Below are 23,216 nucleotides of genomic sequence, written 5' to 3' on the forward strand. Positions count from 1 at the left end.
CTGAGCTCTGACACATTTTTACAGCATGAATCGCCACCGCAGCATCTGTTTTACCACACCTGATTACTAAACCAACAAAGCAGTATTTTTCTTGTATAAATCATCATATTTGTGTAGGATTGTTGATTTCTCATCACAAATAATTGAACACGTGTGTGTGTGTGTGTGTGTGTGTGTGTGTGTGTGTGTGTGTGTGTGTGTGTGTGTGTGTGTGTGTGTGTGTGTGTGTGTGTGTGTGTGTGTGTGTGTGTGTGTGTGTGTGTGTGTGTCAGGCAACTGTTATTTGTTTTAAAAAGAAGTGACTGCTGTAAATATCCTTATTTATTTATTTTTTTATTCTACTTTTCCAAAAAATATTCTCTAAAATTAAGGTGTTTTTTTTTAAAGGAACATTTTCAAGGACAACATTTCTGAGATCATCATGTTTGTTTGTTTTTTAAACAACAACAACGACAATAATAATAATAATAATAATAATAATAATAAGTTTTACTTCAAATGCAAGGATGTCACTGGTTATGCACAAAGGCTGCACTTCCACCCCAGAACGTTAGGTGGCACTCTACCACAAATTCATTTTGAAACATATCCAGAAATATAATAAACTTATTCTTCTTCTTCTGGCTGCTCCCGTTAGGAGTCGCCACACCAGATCATCTGTCTCCATCTCACCCTGTCCTCTGCATCTTCTGTCACACCAACCACCTGCATGTCCTCCCTCACCACATCCATAAATCTCCTCTTTGGCCTCCCTCTTCATCTCCTGCGTGGTGGTTCCATCCTCAGCATCCTTCTCCCTAGATATAGCACCCTGGGTCCCTTCTCTGCACATTTCCAAATCATTTCAATCTCACCTCTCAGACTTTATCTCTAAATGTCCCACCTGAGCCGTCCCTCTGATATGTTCATTCCTACTCCTGTCCATCCTCATCACTCCCAAAGAGAATCACAGCATCTTCAGCTCTTCTACATCCTGTCATTTTATTAGCGCCACCACTTTTATTGTTGCAGATAGTCTTCGGGTACAAATCACACCTGCCATCTTTCTCCACCCTACCTGTATTCTCTTCTTCACCTCTCTACCACACTCTCCATTACTTTGGATAGTTGACCCCAAGTATTTCAGCGTATCTACCTTCAAAACTTTTACACTTCATAGTCGGACTATTCCACCGGGCTCCCTCTCATTCACACACATGTACTCAGTTTTGCTCTTGTTGACTTTCATTCCCCTTCTCTCCAGAGCATAGCTCCACATCTCTAGGCTCATCTCATCCTGCTCTCTACTCTCACTACAGGTCACAATGTCATCTGCAAACATCATAATCCATGGAGACACCGGTCTTATCTCATCCCTCAACCTGACCTTCACCACTGTGAACATGACAGGGCTCAGAGCCAATCCTTGGTGTAATCCTACCTCTATTTTGAATGAAGCTATCGCTCCTACTGTGCATCTGTCACACTATCCTTGTACGTGTCCTGTACTACCCTCACATACTTCTCAATCACTCCAGACTTCCTCATACAAAACCACAACTCTTGTCTTGGCACTCTGTCATAAGCTTTGTCTAAATCCACAAACACAATGCAACTTCTTCTGGCCTTCTCTATACGAGGTCTATTAGAAAAGTATGCTACCTTTTTATTTTTTTCAAAAACTATGTGGATTTGAATCACGTGCGATTACATCAGCCAACCTTGAACCCTCGTGCGCATGCGTGAGTTTTTTCATGCCTGTCGGTTACATCATTCGCCTGTGGGCAGGTTTTGAGTGAGGAGTGGTCCACCCCTCCCGTCGGAATTCCTTTGTCTGAGAAGTTGCTGAGAGACTGGCGCTTTGCTTGATCAAAGTTTTTTCAGAACCTGTGAGGCACATCGAAGTGGACACCATTCGAGAAATTCAGCTGGTTTTCGGTGAAAATTTTAATGGCTGATGAGAGATTATGGAGTGTTACTGTCGCTTTAAGGACTTCCCACGGAGCGGGACGTCGCACAGCGCTCCGAGGCGCCGTTGTCAGCCTATTTCGAGCTGAAAACCTCCAAATTTAAGCCTCTGTTGACCCAGGACATCGTGAGAGAACAGAGAACTTTCAGAAGAGGTCGGGATCAGCAGTTTATCCGGACATTCCACTGTTAAAGGAGATTTTGTAATGAAAGATGTGTGGACGGATTGGCGCGTCGGCAGGCAGCTGGCGCAGCGCGCCGCCACAGGAAAAACACCTCTGTGTTGATAACCATTTGTAAAAACCAGGCGGCTTTTGATGGCTTTCAGTTGAGTGAGTATCTGAGAAATTGTTTAACATGTTCCAACTTGTCCTTAAGGCTTCCAACTGAGCTTAAATTTGGAGGTTTTCAGCTCGAAACAGGCTGACGCTGGTGCCTCGGAGCGCTGCGCGACGTCCCGCTCCGTGGGAAGTCCTTAAAGCGACAGTAACACTCCATAATCTCTCATCAGCCGTTAAAATTTTCACCGAAAACCAGCTGAATTTCTCGAATGGTGTCCACTTCGATGTGCCTCACAGGTTCTGAAAAAATTTTGATCAAGCAAAGCGCCAGTCTCTCAGGAAGTTCCCAGACAAAAGAAATCCGACGGGAGGGGTGGACCACTCCTCACTCAAAGCCTGCCCACAGGCGAATGATGCAACCGACAGGCGTGAAAAAACTCACGCATGCGCACGAGGGTTCAAGGTTGGCTGATGTAATCGCACGTGATTCAAATCCATATAGTTTTTGAAAAAAAAAATAAAAAGGTCAGATACTTTTCTAATAGACCTCGTACTTCTCCATCAGTATACTCTCAGAACAAACACTGCATTGTGGTGTTCTTTCTCAGCGGGAAACCATATTGCTGCTCATAATATGGTTGTTCCCATCCCAGTCTCACTTTTTTTTTCGTGCTCCCGTCACAAAATTAGTCAAATTTTCATGACTGGGTTTTTTTTAACTCACTATTACTAATCCTACTCCAACGGCCAAACCCTGTCCTTACCCATAACCTAATCCTACTCCTTCCCCCCAACCTAACCATAACCACCCTGACACCCCCCCCACCCCCCCCCCCCCACCCCCCCCCCCCCGTGCTTCACTTTTAATTTTGTGCAGCCATCACGGAATGTATTAGAATGAATTCGTGCTGCCGTGACGAAAATGAGGTGCTTCTCACCTGTACGCTGTCTCATCCCCTTGGCTAATGAGCCCGATCACTGCTGTATCATCTGCAAACTTAACAACAAGATTACTCTTGTGCTGGGCTCTGCAGTCGAAGGTCATCAATGTGTACAGCAGTGGACTGTGCACACAACCCTGGGGGGAGCCAGTGCTCAGGATGATGGAGGATGAGGTGGTGTTGATCCTGACACTCTGTGGCCTCTCAGTCAGGAAGTCCAGGATCCAGTTGCACAGTGCTGAGGGGGCTCCTAGTTCAGCAGCTTGGAATCCAGTTTCTGCGGGATGATGGTGTTGAACGCAGACGTGAAATCCAGGAACAGCAGCCTTGCAGAGGAGTCCTTGTTCTCTGTGTGGGAGAGGGCCTGATGCACCATGGTGGAGATGGCATCAGGACCGGTTTTGCCTCTACACGTACTGGTGCTCTTCTACAGTCACATCGATGGTCTGCTTCAGGCGCCTCATCACCAACCTCTCAAAGCACTTTGTGGTGATGGGGGTGAGTGCAACTGGCCTGTAATCGTTGAGGCAGGATGGTGCAGAGGTCTTTGGCACAGGGATTATCCTTGATGTCTTGAGGCACGGCGGAACTCTGGTTTGGGACAGAGAGGTGTTGAATATATCTGCCAGAATCTCAGGCAGTCTTTAAGGACCCTCCCTGGTAGTCTGTCAGGGCCCGGGGCCTTTCGGGAGTTGATCCTCTGCAGCACGTTCCTCACCTCAGCTGTAGTGATGTTGCTGACTGGGGGGTCTTTGGGGGAGGGAGGGACTCGGGAGGTGGTGGTGGTGTTGGACGCCTCAAAACGCCTTTCTCAAAGGCATTAATGTCATGAAAGTGGTGCATAAATACGTTTTTTCTAAATTTTTATGATCATTAAAAAGAATTGGTGGCTTTCATTTGCAAACTGGATCAAAACTTTCAAACTTTATATTTCACCAGAGACGTGACTCACCATATACCAATTAAACCCGTGCTTCAAAGTGACGCCGCAGCTGTGGATGGAAATTATATCATTAATTCAGCTGGCTTTAATAAGTTCACCAACTTCTGTTTTATATTGACTCTGAGTTGCCAAAAGGGCTCAAAGTTTTCTTTTTGAGGCACCAAACAGCAGCAAGTTAATGATTTTACAAAAACTGAAAATGTATTGAAGCGACTTGACATCAGACAGTCACAAAGCAATAAAAGTACCAACAGATACAAGAATAAGATATCATACAAATAATGTATAAAAATATGTTAAAAATAAAAGAGGTATTGTTTTACTGTCTCAGACAAACACACAAAAAATACATATTTGCATATCAACAGTCAATCAAAACGGTCAATTAAAATGATTTAAGTGTTCGCTGCTCCACAGCGGAGTAATGATCAAACTATTGTTTATAGTCATTTTTAACTTCAAACTCAACCAAACATAAATTCTGTTTGCATGTAGCTAACATCTATCTAATGCTACATTATGAAGCCAGGCGTCTGTACATCTGAAGCCCCCATCTACACTTACCACTGCTGTCTGTACACTGGGTGGCGCTGTAGTACACCTCACATTACACTTTTAATGATGCCATTTGATATACATTAATTAAACAACACAAACTCATCCCTCCGGTGGTTCAAAAAAATAGTCAGTAGGAAAGTACAACAAAATTATCTGCTTAATTTGCATAATCTTTCAAAATTGTCCAATTCAATTCATGATTTCTTTGGCATTTTTGACTTTCAGATATGTAATGATGGTTGCTAGGAAATATGTCAATTGTTGTCCTGTTTTAAGTAATTCTTTGTTCAATTCAATTCAATTTTATTTATATAGCGCCAAATCACAACAAACAGTTGCCCCAAGGCGCTTTATATTGTAAGGCAAGGCCATACAATAATTACGTAAAAACCCCAAAGGTCAAAACGACCCCCTGTGAGCAAGCACTTGGCGACAGTGGGAAGGAAAAACTCCCTTTTAACAGGAAGAAACCTCCAGCAGAACCAGGCTCAGGGAGGGGCAGTCTTCTGCTGGGACTGGTTGGGGCTGAGGGAGAGAACCAGGAAAAAGACATGCTGTGGAGGGGAGCAGAGATCGATCACTAATGATTAAATGCAGAGTGGTGCATACAGAGCAAAAAGAGAAAGAAACACTCAGTGCATTATGGGAACCCCCCAGCGGTATAAGTCTATAGCAGCATAACTAAGGGATGGTTCAGGGTCACCTGATCATTGGGTGACCTGTTCATGGGTGATTCTTAAACTACGGGCACTTATTATGTCCTTTGATCATATTGTATGAAAAACAGAAAAAAGGGGAAATTTCACACTTTTATAGTTATCTTTACAATGAAAGTGTGTTAAGAAATTTGTTCTAGTAGTCTATGATGACTTTTTCACCTTTTTTCAGCGTCATTATATGCAAATATTCCTGTTTTCTGCTTGTCCCACACCCAGACTTTTGATCTTCAATGATAAAAATGAATGGTAAAGAAACGTTTTTTCTAATGTTTTAAAATATCTCTGAATAAAATATCAGTAAAATAATCAAAACATAATTGGGGTATTCAATGTCATACAAGTGATAGTCATACAAGCGAAGTGATTTTTTTTTTAAACAAAATGTAGTTGTCCCACACTATTGCCGTAATTTCCACCACAACACTGTAATGTTCCTTTAAACAGTTTGATGAAAGATTGTTTGGGTAGTTTCTATGGAGATAAACAGTGACATCAGAGCACATGTATATAGCGCCAAATCACAACAAACAGTTGCCCCAAGGCGCTTTATATTGTAAGGCAATGGTGTGGTGGAAATTACATTTACAAGGCCAATAGTGCCCGTAGTTAAAGAATCACCCTCATGTGACACAATCATTTATGACAAATTTTGCACACTTTCTGGATGTGAATCACAGGGTTGTGTAGCGGCTTGCTCCGCATTGTGTTGTGTATTGACTGTTCCCACTCACTCCCATCGGGACGTGAACTCACGATCTTTTATGAAATTTCTCAACAAAGTTTCGTGTTGGGGTTATGAGCTCACAAAAAAATAGTACCTCAAATAGCTAGCTAGCTTGGTGTTTATTCCGAAGACAGCATCAAGTAATGCTAGCATCATTGAGGTCATCACTGCAAACTTATCACCAATGCCATTTTCAAGATGAACTTTTCATTTGAGGTTAGTCGTCAAAGCAAGACCTTCACTAGAGCTTAATTTGCTGCAAAATACAAATTTTATTGTTTTACTGTTGATGAGTTGTTTTTTTTCTCCCCAGACAGAATGCACACCTCGGTTTGGGCACATTCATGACCAAAGCGTGTCTTCCAACAAGGAAGTCCATGTTTCAAGGCTTGCACCAAACTGCTTGTACAATACAAACAACATCCAGCATAAAACTTGTGCCTAATCAATATGGGGATCCCTGAGCAAAAACTGGACCAGTCAAAAGAAAGAAAATGATAATAAAATAAATTCTGGAGGAAAACATTGAAGAAAGAGCTGTGTATGGTTAAATTCAGGGTTCATTTCAAGTTAGGGATTAGGTTAGGATTAAGGAGTGGTTTCCATGATATGGCTCTGGATGGTATCCCCGTCAACCACGCCGGGACAGGGGATTTGAATTATACTTCATCTGTGTATGCAACATATTTTCTTTCAACACAATAACTTATAAATAACTTATCAAATTCATTCCAAAATTGATATCCAGAATCAAACACTATGTTTCCTCACCCTATGAACTTTTTGTTCATCCATCAGTCGGGATTTTTACAATCAAGCCAATCCAAACACTGTGGACTCTGTGCATCATATCATTAATGAACATGTCTCTGTCTGATTGGTTTCCCCAACCTTTGAGGTTTTGAGACATATGGTATGAGTACAACCGACTCATGAATATTTCGGTTACTCCCGGCGAGGGATAATCTGGCCCGAGGTGCCTTGTTTTTGTATATTTTGTGTGTTTTGGGGGGTTCAGGTGCACTTTTCCTTTATTTCCTACTATAATTTTCAGTTCAACTTTTAGTGCACTGGTCTCGTCTTTCCATGTGTGAGTTTTATGTTTTTTTAATCATCTATTGCAATGTTTTGGTTTCTCCTCCTGTGTTTCATTTCTCTACTTTGTGTCTGTATTTTCTGGGTCCCCTTGAGAGCAGTGTTTAGGTTTCTCTTCGGTGTTTGTGGACATGCACTTTGTCTGGTCTCTGCCTTGCATTTTCTCATCCTTCCACTGACAGTGAGTCATTTTTTAGTCATTTAAACTTGTTGCAACCAACATATTCATAAGAGCATCTCTGAACACACAGCAGACTGAACTTTAAGGCAGATGGACTACAGCAGCAGAGGACCACACCGACTGCCTCTCCCTATCAGCAAGAAACAGAAAACTGAGGCTGCAGTGTTCACGGGCTCACCAAATCTGGATGACAGAAGATTGGAAAAAATGTTGTCTGGGCTGATGAGTGTTAATTTCTACTGTAACATGCAGATGGTGGGGTGTGAATTTTGCACCACCGACGAAATAGATGATGCAAATTGGAGTCATTGAAATAACAGTTCAGACGGATGGCGGCGGTTTAACATTGAGGCAACAGCATGATGAAAAAGTCTCTAAGGAATATTTCAGCAACTCGCACAATCCACACCATGAAGTGCTAGAGCTCTTGGTAAAAGTCTATTATTCCTGCATTAATGGTAAATGGCCACGAGGTGGAGATATTGCTCTATTTCAAGAACCTCAAGTATAGGCGCACCGCCAATGACAACCAACCTGTGGCTTACTTACTATATTAGTAGATTATGCTGCGTTCACATGTTGACAGTCGAAAAACCATTATACCTGTCGCTATAACAGAATCACTGTTATTAGCTTCTGCACATTATGGAGGAGCATATGATACTTGGCAATTTTTTGCAGACAATAATTTACTTAATTGAAATGTTTTAATATTTTTGACAATATTATATTAAAACAGGAAACTGACTTTTGCTTCAAAGGTCAACTTTTTCACATTGCAGTTAATTTCCCTCTGTCTATATCAAGCAAGTTATTCCTGTTTACATGACATAAAACTGCATTAAAATGATTTTGCTGTCACTATCTGTATCTTTAAATCATTAAAGGCAAAATAGTATTCATTCTTGTTCCTGTCCAATCAACAAATGTTGAAAATTTCAAATTTTGATAACTTGTCACGTGGAGATGTGCGGCTGCTGCTCTCACAGCTGATATGTGACTGAAACATTAATGTTAAAATGCTTTTGAAGGCACAAAAGGGTCCAATCCAGTAGTGGCAAGGTGTACCTAATAAAGTGGCGAGTAAGTGCATACGTATGATTTCCTAATGAGTCCTTCAGATTTCATTGCCTGCATCAAAACACACTTACGTTTAGGGGAAAGGCTCTCAAAGTTGGATTTTTTTTTTCCAGTCTTCTTCACTTGGGATTCTTTTTATCACTTAAATAATTTGTCTGTTCATGTGTGCAGCTGATCCAAAGTACACTAAACCAAACTAAGTGTGGGAGGCTGCGATCCTCAGCAGATGTAGCAACTTAACCCCTGCAACCTCGGTTGTCCCGCCTGAGCAAATAAAACATCAACATCCGGCTTCGCAGCTCCTCCTTTGACGACTCCTCTTCCAGGAGGAGTGGGAATGCGTGTGCAGCCGTGATGCGGATGTTAAGGTGGTTTGTGCATGTGTGAGATTCATTAAGACATTTTCAATTAGACTTAAGCCAATTTAACCTGAATAGCCTTGTTTGAAGTTGTTTTAAATGGCTGTAAATGACAGACAGGTTGTTTAAAATGGTTTTGTGCATCAAAAAAAACAAAAAAACAATTTTGAAACTGTGTTGGCCTTTTTCCCCTGTCGGGAAGGTTACACGATCAAAGATACTTCTTTTTATTAGGCCCCATTTAAAAAAAAATTATTTTATCATCCTTGACATCACAAAAAAGGGATGAGGGAGGACAGGTTTTTTTTGTTTTTCTTAGAAACAGGTACATACAACGTCATTTCACACCTGAAAAATGGCACACACAGCACCTGCATACCAAGTGAGGAACTGAAAATATCCGCTATTTTTAAAATAAAACTTTTTTTTCTTTTTTGCACACTAGTAGCGTGATAAACATGCGTAGTGTGTGTGAGTGAGACGGAGCCACTGACTGTGTGGTTGTCAATGAGAACAAGCCGCAAGTTCCAGGCCTGGCTCGGTAAACTTTGGCCGTCTTCGGCTAAAGTATAGTTGCCACGGTTTTTTGACCCAGCTGTACCCCCGGCAATGAAATTCACCAAAATAAAAAAAAAAAACGAATAAATTGATGTGTGCTATTTCAGCATGTGGGTTGGGATGATAAACTAATGGGGTTTTTTTTGTTTTTGTTTTTTTAATGGGGCCTTTGTCAAGCAATGTGTATTTTGATTTTGGTCCCGCTTGAAAGGACCAGAGGAATTATCCAGATAATCAAAAACCTAATTTTTCTAAACTTGGGGGAACGATCAATCTCTTCGAGAAGAAGGACCCCTTAAATTTTGATGGTGAACAGGATCAAGCTGTGGATTGTGGATCTTTTCACTACTTTCTGAATTTATCAGTTTCTCAGTTAATATGTCCCAGTCAGATTTGGCCCATCAAGTTTTTCTTTTTTTAACTGTCAATATCAAATTTAATGAATGTGAGTCTTAGATCAATCTGCACTCTGTCTTGCTCAGCTTCTTAAACTTTGTATTGACAGAGCATGAACCATTGTGGTACATGTTTTAAAAAACATATTTATGCTCCGCTTCACTTCAAATTTGCACTAAGTCTGTTTTTTGATGGCTGGTGCATGTGATAGGATTCTTACGGGTCAATCAGGTCGCGCTTTGCTTTTCCTCATCATCCTGTCTGTGTTTTCCTCCTGCGATCAGGCACTGTACAGGTCCCACAGAAAGAACAGCATGGAGTCAAAAGACCCTCCCCTCCAGACTTTCATCAATATTGTTCAATCAGCATTACTCCAAGTGGTCTAGTTTTGCTACTACAATACTGCACTAAGTGAAACTGGCAAAAGCCATATAAAAAAACTTTGTTTGTTTACTTTGTTAATTTGTAAAAACAAATAAATAAAAGCATTAATATAATACACCCATTGTGATGAAACATGTCAGTTATACAAATCTCATGAAGATGATCAACAAGTGAATGCAGAACTGCAGAAGGATTCAGATTTGTTCCACTGACACTTAGGAAGTGTTCATGAAATTGCTGACTTGCAAGAAGTAAGGCTACAAACATGCAGTAATGTTGCAAATTCCAAGAGTGCTGAGCGACAGCAGGGGTTTGCATGTTCAAAGTGAACTTCCACTTTATCCAAATCATCATCAAAGTAATGGATGGATTCATGTGGACTGGATTTGGACAACAACATTTTGTAGAATTGTAAAGTCATCAGATCATATCATCACAGCACGAGAGAGCATCACTGAAAGTCGTCACGGCGAGTCGATACTGTACTGGACCACCTACTCGGTTTGTCTGGAAAGGAAAGATGAGGAAGTTGCTGATTTATTGATGACAATAATCAAGCAACTATCTCTGAGATAAACATAACAAGGACAACAGCTGCATTAATGCCGCGGATGAACACAGTTTACAGTGTGCATGTGTGCGTCACCGTTTCTAGTGGAGACATATTTTAGGACACAATCAGAACCAGTTAGATCACTTCAAATATTGACAGAAATAAATAAGATGCCTGCAGCTCAAACATACGCAAAAAGGGGGGAAAAATTAAATGGAACTGATTTTTGCAAAGAATACAAAGCGGAAATGTTGACATTTCAGGACCAACTTCACACGAGGAAAACAATGTAAGTTTAAATCTGTTTTAAGAACCGAGACGTGTCATCTTTAATGACATGTTTCCCTTCAGGACTTCTGCCTGTCAGTTTTTCTCAAATCCAGCAATAAAAGGCTAAAGATAATGTCACAGTCGGAGTTCATTTTCACTTCACAAGTTGCTGAGCTTCTCTAAAAATACATGGAGGGTAGTATTTGTACAAATCTGCACTTCAAAATCTTTGTGAATACATAAAACAGATTATGTGAAGTGGCGGTTCTAGATGGGGGGGCGTTGGTGACTGTCACATGACTGCTCGGTGACCATGACAAGGTGAGAACAGCAATAGAGTTCTGTGTGTGATTCAAAATATCGTCTCCACTACAGACCTACAGCCTCGTGGATGATCTCACCTCGAGTGACCCTTTAAATGGTAAATGCACACTGAAAGCACTTCACAATGATCTCACACACTGATGTCAGCGCACCGCCCTGCAAAGTGCGCAACTGCTCATCAAAAACAATTTGGGGTTTAAGGACCTCACCTAAGGGATTTTTGTGATTTTCCAGTCTGATGGGGATTCAAACTGATGGTCCTCTGGTCACAAGCCTGCCTATCTAACCTCTAGACTTCCATATCAGTTTTACTGAATTGAGGTAATCCCTCAAATGTATTGCTCATCGGAAGAACCGTATAACTTTAGAGCACAATACAGAGTAAAGAAAAAACTATATGGAAATAAGATCATTTTGTTTTGTGTTTTCCTTTACGTGTGCGTAACTGTCTTCGTGAACAGCTTTGCCGGACAGCTGTCAGACTGATGATGGGCCAGAAGTATTACTAGGGATGGGTATCGAGAACCGGTTCCTTTCGGGTATCGTTAAGAAATTATTCGATCCACCAACATCAATAAGCTTTTTGCTTAACGATTCTGTTATCGGTCCTTCAGAGTGGCCATTGTTTTGTGGGGTGTTTGTCAGGAAAATGATAATTTCTCTATATTGATTACAGACCCTGCAGCAGGTCCATAATCAACTTTTCTGCAGTGCGGCTTTGCTTTGAACCTTGAACCAAAAGAAGCAGTGGTTCGCAGATTGAAGCAATGCTTCGATCTATTGCTTTGTTTATTCTTTCTTTCTTTCGCTTAATTTTCCCCCGCTAAAACCCTAAAGAGCATACGTCTGTGAGTATTATTTACCTTTTCTATGTTAAACCGACCTGTTATGGTCTTCTGAAACAGTTGATAGATGTATTTTATAACTTAAAAACGGGAGTGATGCTAACGCGTTAGCATGTCTATGGCGTTTTCAATGTTAAAAGTTAGCATTAAGCAGTTGCAGCTGTCATCACGTTCGGGTGCATTTGTTTTCAAATTGTAATATTTCTTAAATTTATTTTTGTTTATATATCAATAATCTAATGATTATTATATACAATTTTAGACAAAGAGACAAAAAGAACCTGAATAGAAACACAACAGAAAATAGAAAAGCAACTAACAATGAACGTACATAAATAAATAAATAAATACATACAGAAATAAATAAGTGTTTCCTGTGAACACCTAGTGACTCTCACACCTCCATTTCATCCCTGTCTTATTTAAGTTTAATGACAGTTTGTTTCGGTCAAACCATATTTTCAATGTGTTAATTTCTTCAGTGATTTCCTCCAGAACTATCTGCCAAACTAGAAAACTGCTGCATCCTAGTAAGAGCAGAATACTACTGGAATGAATTTGAATAAGGAAAGTTGTTTTGTTTTTTTTTCCTCACTAAATGGATGCTGCTCTCGCTGCAGTTTATTGTCTGGAATAGTCCCAGATTGCATTTCAGAGCTTCTAGAATTGAAACATTTTCATGCAGGTGGTGTTGGGGGGTAATTTTGGGTTTCAGCTTTTTTGTTTTCACCACTTTCATCCCCGAATATGCCAATCATGAGTCACTTTTGTGCGGATTAAAGTTACTAACTGGGACTCATGTCTTGTTGCGAGAAAGAAACGAGAATCGTCCTCCGTTCTGTTCACACAGCTCCAAACGTTGCGTGGCTCTCTGATGAGTCAAGTTAGAACGATAGAATCCAGTCTGAATTAATAACTTCAAAGTGAAACACAGTTTTGTTTATTTTTATTTATGTCCAGAGATCAAGGATACAGTGACCAGTTTCATATTTATTTACTTTAAGACTCAATGAAATACATAGAAAACCTGTAAAGCCAACTTTTAGTACAAAATTCATGAGGTATCGATAAGGGAATCAATAAGGAATTGGATCGATAAGCAGAATCGATAATGGCATCGATATCGATAAAATCTTATCAATACCCATCCCTAGGTATTACTCATAAATCTCTGTCTATGCAAATTTCTGCCTTTGTGCATGTACATTCTTTTCACCAGAGTTATTTTGCATGGTTCTCCTTTATAAACCTCAATCATCATGGTGAACTTGTACACACATGCAAAAGCCTGCTGCCCGCTCCCATCTTTAGGGCTCATTCACACACAGTGCGAAGTTTGGTTGAAGTGCGCATGAAGCAGGAATCGTGTGCAAAACGTGTAAAATCGTCCCTCCCTCGAACGCCTCGTACACTTGTTGCTACAACTATTAGCGCACACCAGTGGCTGAAAGACAGAGTGTGCACTGTGCGAGTCCATCAATTCCTCTCGCGGCAGGTATTGGTCTAAGTTCCCCACGAGTGTGACTTTGGTGTGTGTGCTAAACTGAGAGGAGGTGTGTCCACCCACTGAAGCAGCTGTGGAGATCTCTGGATCTGGACACCCCAGCTGGACAACAGGTAGTACTGTGTTTGGACAGACATGAATTAACAACTGACCACTGTGACGCGCGTGTGTCTGCTTGCTGCCCTTATGTGGACATAAATAAAAACATATATTGCGGTGGCGATGGGCTGCAGTGTGCGCGCACTTGCTCGCTGCAGCCCATTGACAGCCCCCCACCCCCACCCCCAAGGTTGAAACGGACCATCAGATCAGAACATGCAGCGGGCAGTCTGACTGTCACGTCATCCACTTGAGCTCTGTTCTATATGATGTGGTGTCTGTGCTGAGGTGCACCGTCCACAAGATGTGTGTCAGGCAGGACATGCGCGTGGGGCAACTGGACGCACCGGACCAGCAGATGTGGACATGATCAGAGCACACTGCTTCTCATTCATGTCATTTCATGACTGTATGTCTGTGACCATGGGTCATCTACAAAGGAACAGATGGATCATATTTGTATTCCTCGCTTGATATATGTGGTGTTTTTATATGGTGTGTGATTTTAATTTGTTTTGTTATACTTCCATGTCCTTCCTGATATGAAGCAAATTCCCACAGCTTTCAGAGGACAGCTCTGTAGCTCAGTGGTAAAGTTTCTGACTAGCACTCAGATGTTTTGGAAAGTGCGGGTTCAAGTCCCATGGGTGGTATGGTTTTTTGTTGTTGCTGTTTTTTGCCACATAAGCGGTGCAATGTCATCCCACAGGTACCAGCTGGTTTTTATTTTTTATTTATTCCACATAAGCGGTGTGATGTAGTTCCACAGGTACCAGCTGGTTTTTATTTTTTTATTTATTCCACATAAGCGGTGTGATGTGGTTCCACGGGTACCAGATGGTTTTTATTTATTCCACATAAGAAGCACCATGTGGTTCCACAGGTACCAGCTGGTTTTTATTTTTTATTTATTCCACATAAGCACCGTGATGTGGTTCCACAGGTACCAGCTGGTTTTTATTTTTTATTTATTCCACATAAGCGGCACCATGTGGTTCCACAGGTACCAGCTGGTTTTTATTTTTTATTTATTCCACATAAACAGCACCATGTGGTTCAACAGGTACCAGCTGGTTTTTATTTTTTATTTGTTCCACATAAGTGGCGTGATGTGGTCCCACGGGTATCAGCTGGTATTCATTTTTTATTTATTCCACATAAGCGGCACCATGTGGTTCCACAGGTACCAGCTGGTTTTTATGTTTTATGTATTCCACATAAGCGGCGCCAAGCAGTGCACCTCACACTGTGTTCCTGCTCGAAAGACACCATCGCTTGCACGAACTCTCGCACTGGGATCGTGCACGCCTTCCCGACCGTGCGATGTTTCGTGTTGCGCTAATTCGAACTGTTTCACGCTGTTTTTCCATATTTGACCAAACTTTGCACGATGTGTGAAGGGGCCCGTAGTCATGAACAGATGTAGACATTTTCTCAAATGATCATCTGCATATAAATTCCCTGTGTCTGACACTCTAAAGTCACACCCCTTTCATCCCAAAGCTCATGGAGAACAAAATAACAATTTAAAAAAACTTTTGGCAATTTTCTTGTGCTTGTCCATTTTTTTATTATTATTTTTATTGCTCTCAACAGCTTGCAAGTGTATAGGTGAAACAGGCGGAGTGAAAGTGTCAAAGTCAAAAAATTACAAATTTTGTCATCAAAAATTACAATTTTGACATCAATCATAGGATTATTTGACAGTGAGACAGGCAGTCTCAAGAAGTGTGACACTTCTTGATGCTTGCCATCGTAACTGGTCCCGGCTTTACTGGCAATGGGACAGAATACCTGCACCCCTGAGGTCAGATCCCTCCACCATTACCTCGAATTCAAACACAGTCAAGACAGTTTAAAACATTTTACTGTGCCTTTAGTTCCATTTCCAAATTACACACAACAAAAAGCAACACTTTCATTTTCACTCCCATTTTTTCATGAGTTGAAATAAAATATCTGAGACTTCTTGTCCTCAAATAAAAGGTGCATTAATTTTTCCTCACAAATTTATTAAAATCCATGTTCATGAGTATTTCTCCTTTGCCAAGATAATCCATCCACCTGGCTGCTAGTGCACATCAAGATGCTGATTAAACAGCATGATTACTGCACAGATGTATCGTGCACTGGTTATAATGGGAGCAAAAACAAAAAAGTTGCATTTATATTTTTGTTGATTGTAGATAATAGACTTTCACTACATTTCTGGACATATGCATAGTCCATGGGCCAACCTAAGGTGAATAAATAACACTTACAATCCACCTCAGTGTACCATGGCCTACATAAAAATGTTTGATAACTACTCCAGAGTGATAGCTGTAACCAGTCAATGAAGGATTGCAGAGGGGTCAAAATTTTAAAATGGTCCAGCCATATTGAAAAATATGTCACATAATTTGTCTGATCATAAAGATTCCAAAAACATATAGTTTGGACCATATATGACTAATGTTATGGAGTTATGAGGTAAAAACTGTAGTTCAATTTAAGTTTGTACAGTGGTCAAAAGTTATAGTTGCTGCAATTTTGGTTAAAAAACATGGAAATTACAAGTTGAGTAATAGGGTATTAAAAAGGAATAGTTTGCACCATCTGTCATACTTGATTATCATGTTATGGGGTAACATATGTCACATGTCATAGAATCCAATGCACCTTGACCTAATTTGACCATTATTTTGGAGACCAAACATTCCAGACAGTCAAAACTATTCCATTCATTAATCCCCCAGATTGCCGATTCTCATACTGCATGAAACATATATAACATTGTGATCAGAGGATCCTCCGTTCAAACTGCATCATACCGGAAAAATCCCTAAAGGTCCCTTTGGCAAGGTCCTGAATGCCAAAGCTGCTCCCAGTGTGCAGTTTGAGCACCTTGTGTAACAGCACCCTGACATCAGTGTGTGAGTGAATGGGTGAAAGTGAGGCATCACTGTAAAGCACTCTGAACATCTGCACATGAAAACGATACATAAATGCAGTGCATTTACCATATAGTCCAGCTTCTATCCCACAGTACCACCTGCTCTACACTGACCCAAACCTAAATCAGCTCCAGACCTAAAGGGGATGCAGACAAATGACTCCGCAGAGGAACCTGCTCACATAAAACTGAAGTGGTTTGAAAGTATATTTGGACAGGATCTTTTACAGATGTGAACACAGATCTTAGATCATATTTGGATTAAATCCTTCAAATGGAAAAGCTGGAACAAATAAAAATTTTGCAGTCGTTCTTAATAAATGATTCATTTCCACTGTGCATTGTTTGATGATGATGAGTGTGTGTGAGAGGTTTAGATGTGACAGAGCCATCTGTGGGTCACCGAAAGTATCATCCACACTATTGACTGGTCTGAGATCTTCTCCTTCTGTTCCTCCAATAGCTGACAATCACTTCTTCACAAATTCTGCAGTCCATCTCACTGACTGACTTCTCAAAGAAGCTGGCAGTCATTTGTCTACTGATCAATTCATCACAATGTGACTAAACTGTAAGTGACAAAAACAGTTACAAAAAAGAGAAGCTGTGTGGGTAATAAGCATGTTGCAGAAGGGAATAGTCCTCAGAAAGCATCTTTTCCATGCATCAGTTTGATTTGCGCGCACACCGACTCCAGCTGCTCTTCAAAATGACTAACACCCCACAAACAACAGAATTTTTAAAGTCAGCTTTCATTTCCATGCAAACACTTGTGCGCATGGATTCAGCCTTTATCTGTGTTGTAGGAAGTGGTTTTCCAAGTGAAATCTGCAGCAGTTTGACTTCTCCCCCCCTGGTGACTGTCTAAAGTACTCACACGAACGCGTGGTAGATGAAGGCCCACTCCCGTGGTCTCTCCAGCACGTTGTACAGGTAGTTCTGGAGCCGCCGGTAGCGCGCGTTCCTGCGGCCGCTCTGCGCGCTGTAGGTCAGCGGCTTCCCCAGCAGGCTGAGCCGCGCACCCTGCTTTCCCTCCGCCGCACCTGCCGCCGCCGGAGAGAGGAGCCCGTCTCCGACTCTCCCCGCGTTGTTCATCATCGTCCTCCGTCCGGACTCCACATCTTTCAGCGAGTAATGCTGCCCCCGGCGTCCTGCTGAGGTCTTTATCCAGAGCCCGGTGCCGCCGCCGGTGTCGTCGCCGGTGTGACTTCGCGGCATGGCATCGCCAGCGCCGCTCGGCAGTGCGATGGGAGACCGGCAAGGGTTCACATGTAACCACGGGCTGCTGTGATCCTCTAACTTATGCTGTTGCGCGATTCAAAGTGTTGCTGCACAGTTGTGATCTCTAAACTGCGGCCATCTCGTCAACGTGGCCGTTTACGCACAGTCACAGTCCGGTTTGGACACTTGGACCGTCTGCGCAAAGCCGGAGAAGAGTTTGGTTATGAAGGAGTGGATCCATTTAGACATCTGTGGAGAGGGGGAGAGGGGAGGGCTCTCACCCACCCTCCCACAGTTCTACAGCTCACTTGTATCTCAAAGCGGCGGACTGTGGCCGGTGCTGCTGCTGCTGCGTAAGCGCGCCGCCGTTCGAAAAGAAATAAATTATGTCCACCACCAACTTTTCCCCTGATTGTAAAAGTGCTTTCTCACACTTATGAGATTATATATATATATATATATATATATATATATATATATATAAACATAAACATTCATTTGGATTGGCAGAGACAGGGGACAGTTGCAACAAAGTGGGCCAAGTGACAACATCCTCTTCCACCAATGAGGAACTAGTTATGTGATCATTATTGCAAGCCCATAAAATATTCTATTAATTCAACCAATTGTGGGTGTTTTGATTCAGTGCCGATTAACACTCTTGGCCAAAATGACTATTTTTCAATTTATTTTCATTTATATAGCCCAAATCACAACAGAATTGCCTCAAAGCGCTTCACACAGGTAAGGTCTAACCTTACCAACCCCCAGAGCAACAGTGGTAAGGAAAAACTCCCTCTGAGGAAGAAACCTCAAGCAGACCAGACTCAAAGGGGTGACCCTCTGCTTGGGCCATGCTACAAACATAAATTACAGAAAAATTCACAGAACAATTCACAGAGGAATATACAAGCTAGTGTTTGAATTCAGCGCCTATTAGCACTCTTGGCCAAAATGGCTAGTGTTTGAATTTAGCACCTATTAGCACTCTTGGCCAAAATGGCTAGTGTTTTAATTCAGCACCTATTAGCACTCTTGGCCAAAATGGCTAGTGTTTGAATTCAGCACCTATTAGCACTCTTGGCCAAAATGGCTAGTGTTTGAATTCAGCACCTATTAGCACTCTTGGCCAAAATGGCTAGTGTTTGAATTCAGCACCTATTAGCACTCTTGGCCAAAATGGCTAGTGTTTGAATTCAGCACCTATTAGCACTCTTGGCCAAAATGGCTAGTGTTTGAATTCAGCGCCTGTTAGCACTCTTGGCCAAAATGGCTAGTGTTTGAATTCAGCTCCTATTAACACTCCCGGCCAAAATTGCTAGTGTTTGAATTCAGTGCTGATTTACACTCCCGGCTAAAATGGCGAGTGTTTGAATTTAGTGCCGATTTACACTCCCGGCTAAAATGGCGAGTGTTTGAATTCAGTGCCAATTTACACTCCCGGCTAAAATGGCGAGTGTTTGAATTCAGTGCGATTTACACTCCCGGCTAAAATGGCGAGTGTTTGAATTCAGTGCCGATTTACACTCCCGGCTAAAATGGCAAGTGTTTGAATTCAGTGCCGATTTACACTCCCGGCTAAAATGGCGTTTGAATTCAGTGCTGATTTACACTTCCAGCTAAAATGGCAAGTGTTTGAATTCAGTGCCGATTTACACTCCCGGCTAAAATGGCGAGTGTTTGAATTCAGTGCTGATTTACACTCCTGGCTAAAATGGCGAGTGTTTGAATTCAGCGCCTATTAACACTCCTGGCTAAAATAGTTAGTGTTTGAATTCAGTGCCTATTAACACTCCCGGCCAAAATGGCTAGTGTTTGAATTCAGTGCCGATTAACACTCTTGGCCAAGATGGCGAGTGTTTGAATTCAGCGCCAATGAACACTCCAGGCCAGAACTATGGATGGATGGATTCAGTGTCTTTTTACACTTTCAACCAAAATGGTGGTTGTTTGGATTCTGCACCGAGTAACACTCCCAGTGGTGGTAACACAGTTGTCGCTCAGCCAACTGCCATAAAACTGCACAGAAGCTGTGGCTAATTACAGTGGTGGGCACACGTCCGATAATTCAATAACAGATAATTATCAAAGATAATGTTTTCATTATCGGATTATCTTTTTAGATAACTTTAAAAACCATTATCCGATTAATTTTTGTCCGATAACTTTTAGATCGATAAACAAAGCTGAACAGCGACAAGCATTTTTTAAATGAATGCTGCGTTTACACATAACAACGACAAGTCACAAATGCCACGAAGTACACATTCTTGGCAGCTGATCACGAATGTGATTCGGGGCAGAGGCGTCTGGTGTCCTCAGGAACTGTTGCAACCTGTTACCACACGTTACAATTAATGGCACATGTTGCCGGAGAATTATCAGGAACCATTACGCACGGTCAAGAATAGTGTTCCGCGTTGTTACGTGCTATCGCGCGCTATTGCGCATAACAGCGCATCGTTAAGTTCTGTCACGTTGTGAACGAGGTGAATTGTCTCCACACACACACACCCATATTCATCCAACCGAATTCAGATCGCTCCAGTTTTTCAGAAGAACTTTGTGACTGCATGCATGTTGGGCTCTGTGCCATGGAGTGGCGCAGAGAGGAGAAGGAGGACAGCACCAGATGTGTGGCTTCATGTGGCTCTCGTCTGGCGCATTTTCCCAAACATCAGGCACATGCAGCAGGTGGAACACCTGCAGGAGCACGCTGAAGAGCACTGAAATTTGACTTTTAGCCAACTTGGTGTCAGCAATCAAACTGAATGTTGTGCAGCAGGGTTTAATTGTGCGCACGCTTCTTCCTCCGCCCGACTGGAAGAGGTGCAGAGATGTCGGGCAGCACGTGAGTCTCCTCTCACTCCTCTGGTTGCTCAGACTCGATCTCCCGCTCATCGGTTACAACAGCAGGTGGAACACCTGCAGGAGCATCCTGAGGAGCTTCAGCAGGAACTGTGGACCGACATTTGGAGTTTAATTGTGCGCACGTGACAGATAACTGATTCGTCGTGGCACGCAGTGAAATGTGACGCCGCGTTACAAGTCGTGTCAAAACTTGACAGTTTCCGTGTCACTTCGTAATAATGCGTGACAGTTTGGGCTCCAAGAACCATCACAGGAACCACTACGAACATTGTCACCTTCTATTAAGGATCAATACTCATCAAGATGGATCAATACGCTCAGTTGTGACCTCCACGACGTGAGACGAAATGAGGGTGGTGTGTGACATTCGTGGAAGATTTTTTGACAGGCAAGAACATGCTCCACAAATATCAAGAATATCACGCACCAACACGCACTATTAAGAAACCTATTCAGATGGGTTGTCACATTAAGAATGTCAGGAATGTATCACAAATGACAGAAAAATTACATTCGTAACGCAGCTTTAAAATCAGTTCAGCACCTACCTGTTAAAAGTTTTGTAATAGATGGACAGTTATACTCTCTGCTAACAGAAGAAAGCTGCTTCTATGAAAAGCATCTGTATCCTCTGTAGACAAAGGAGAAATGGCCAAAAAAAAAACATTTTCTTTTCCTTTAACACTATACCAATATGCTGGCAATATCACCTAAGTCATCCAGAGGCATACATTTTTAACTTATGGTTCAAATTTTAACCAAACGAAATTTGGACAAGTTATTTAAAATTACTGTCATGTCTGAAGTTTTATAAAGTGAATATATCAGATATATGTTTTAGTTTTAAAGTAATGTGCTATTTTTTAAGGTTTTGTGAGCACATGCTATGCCCAGCAGTGCATTATGGGTAGGATGATGTAATCTCAGTACGTTCACGACAGGACAATTGCAGATTGACATTCAGACACTCTGTTCAGGCTCCACGGACAACAGCATTAAACTCTAGTGCCTAAAACTCTCGTGAATATATTCTTTGGGTTTATAGATGTTGTTACTGTATTTGTGTTTGTTAAATTCCACGCATTTTAAATGTAGCAGACAGGGATTATCTGGAATTTTGTTTTCAAGGCATCTACTGCCATCTACTGGCCAGTAGTGTTCATGGCAGTATTCACCCTAAGTACTAAGCGTCTGGGCACCAGTAGATGGCAGTGTTCTATTTATTTTGACCCCGGTTATATCAGAAGATTGTCAAATCAACTTTTTGGCTTTGCAAATAGCTTCTTTTGTTTGTTTTTTTTACAAATAAAGTTTAAAAACAAAACAAAACAGCAAAAAATAAAAAATAAAAATAAAATAACATTACAAGACAGCTCTGCGGTGTTTACATAGGCACAGTGCGAGCGGTTAGATGCTTGTAGCTTTTCAGCAGCAGGATACCCTCATGACGGCCAACCAGAATAATATCAAACAGGTTTGATTTTCATTGGACCATACGATCGGCAGTCAGGAGGTGGTCCTGAGATGTTAAATGCAGCTTGTTACTCCATGTACACTACACGATGCAGGACACGCGATTAACCTGAAACTCGGTCCAAAAAATTCCTGCATGAAAAATCATCTCACACAGTGTAAAGCACATTTTACAACATCATAAAACGTGCACACATTCTCTCCACATGCAAAACATTTTGCTTTGACACTTCCAGGGCTCCGTAAAAATGTCTGTTTTTACAAATAAAAAAATGGAATATTTTACAAAAGTGCATTTATCTGTAAACACCAACACACGACAGACGTCACATTAATGTGTTGGTTTACATAATGAATGACTGAACCAATCAGTGTTTAGCAGAGGCACTTTTACCCAGAATCCTTTGCGATCTGTCTGTGTTTGTTACAAAACCTCAGAATTAGTGCATTATTCAACATTAAAAGATATATGCTATATTTTAACTTTGTACAAATGACAGAATTGACATTAATGGAGTTATTCTATCGGTATTAATGTTATTTATAAATCAAAACCATAAGTCAGCATGACTTTATTTTTCAAGACCTCCGCCTGACCGGTGCATTGTCATTGATCGAGAGTTGGCTTTATGGCTGCTTTCAGAGTGCCTCTGTGCTGGGAGCTCTGTAGTAAACAAGCACTTCCAGCAGGGGCAGAATGTTCAAAGACAAAAGTGTGGTCTCATTGTTTGGGTCTGTTGTTACTTTTAATATTACTAGAAGCTATTGTGGCATTAAAACTTAAATTCGTTTTATTAGTAGTGGTAAATATACCAGAGACAATATTGGAATTTATTGGTTATCTGTAACTTCCAATACATTTTTGGGTGGCTTATTGTTTTATCTTTATCGAAGATAACTTTTCAGTTATCTGATTATCTGTTATCGAAGTTAATTTTTTGGTTATCTGTGCCCA

General features: G+C 41.4%; 1 protein-coding gene across 2 annotated transcripts in view; it reads right to left on the reverse strand.

The window, feature by feature from the left end:
• kcnq5a (potassium voltage-gated channel, KQT-like subfamily, member 5a) overlaps nt 1-18,248 on the reverse strand; it is a 276,889-nt gene extending 258,641 nt beyond the window's left edge. The window contains exon 1 of one of the 2 annotated variants that reach the window (XM_034184668.1): nt 17,574-18,248. In XM_034184668.1, the coding sequence (XP_034040559.1) occupies nt 17,574-17,914 (341 nt within the window). In that variant the 5' untranslated portion in view covers nt 17,915-18,248. The remainder of the gene's footprint in view (nt 1-17,573) is intronic. The other variant, XM_034184669.1, reaches the window with a different exon arrangement.
• Between the last annotated feature and the right edge of the window lie 4,968 nt (nt 18,249-23,216).

The sequence above is a fragment of the Thalassophryne amazonica genome, chromosome 13 (genome assembly GCF_902500255.1).
Source record: "Thalassophryne amazonica chromosome 13, fThaAma1.1, whole genome shotgun sequence".
In the NCBI taxonomy this organism is placed as follows: domain Eukaryota; kingdom Metazoa; phylum Chordata; class Actinopteri; order Batrachoidiformes; family Batrachoididae; genus Thalassophryne; species Thalassophryne amazonica.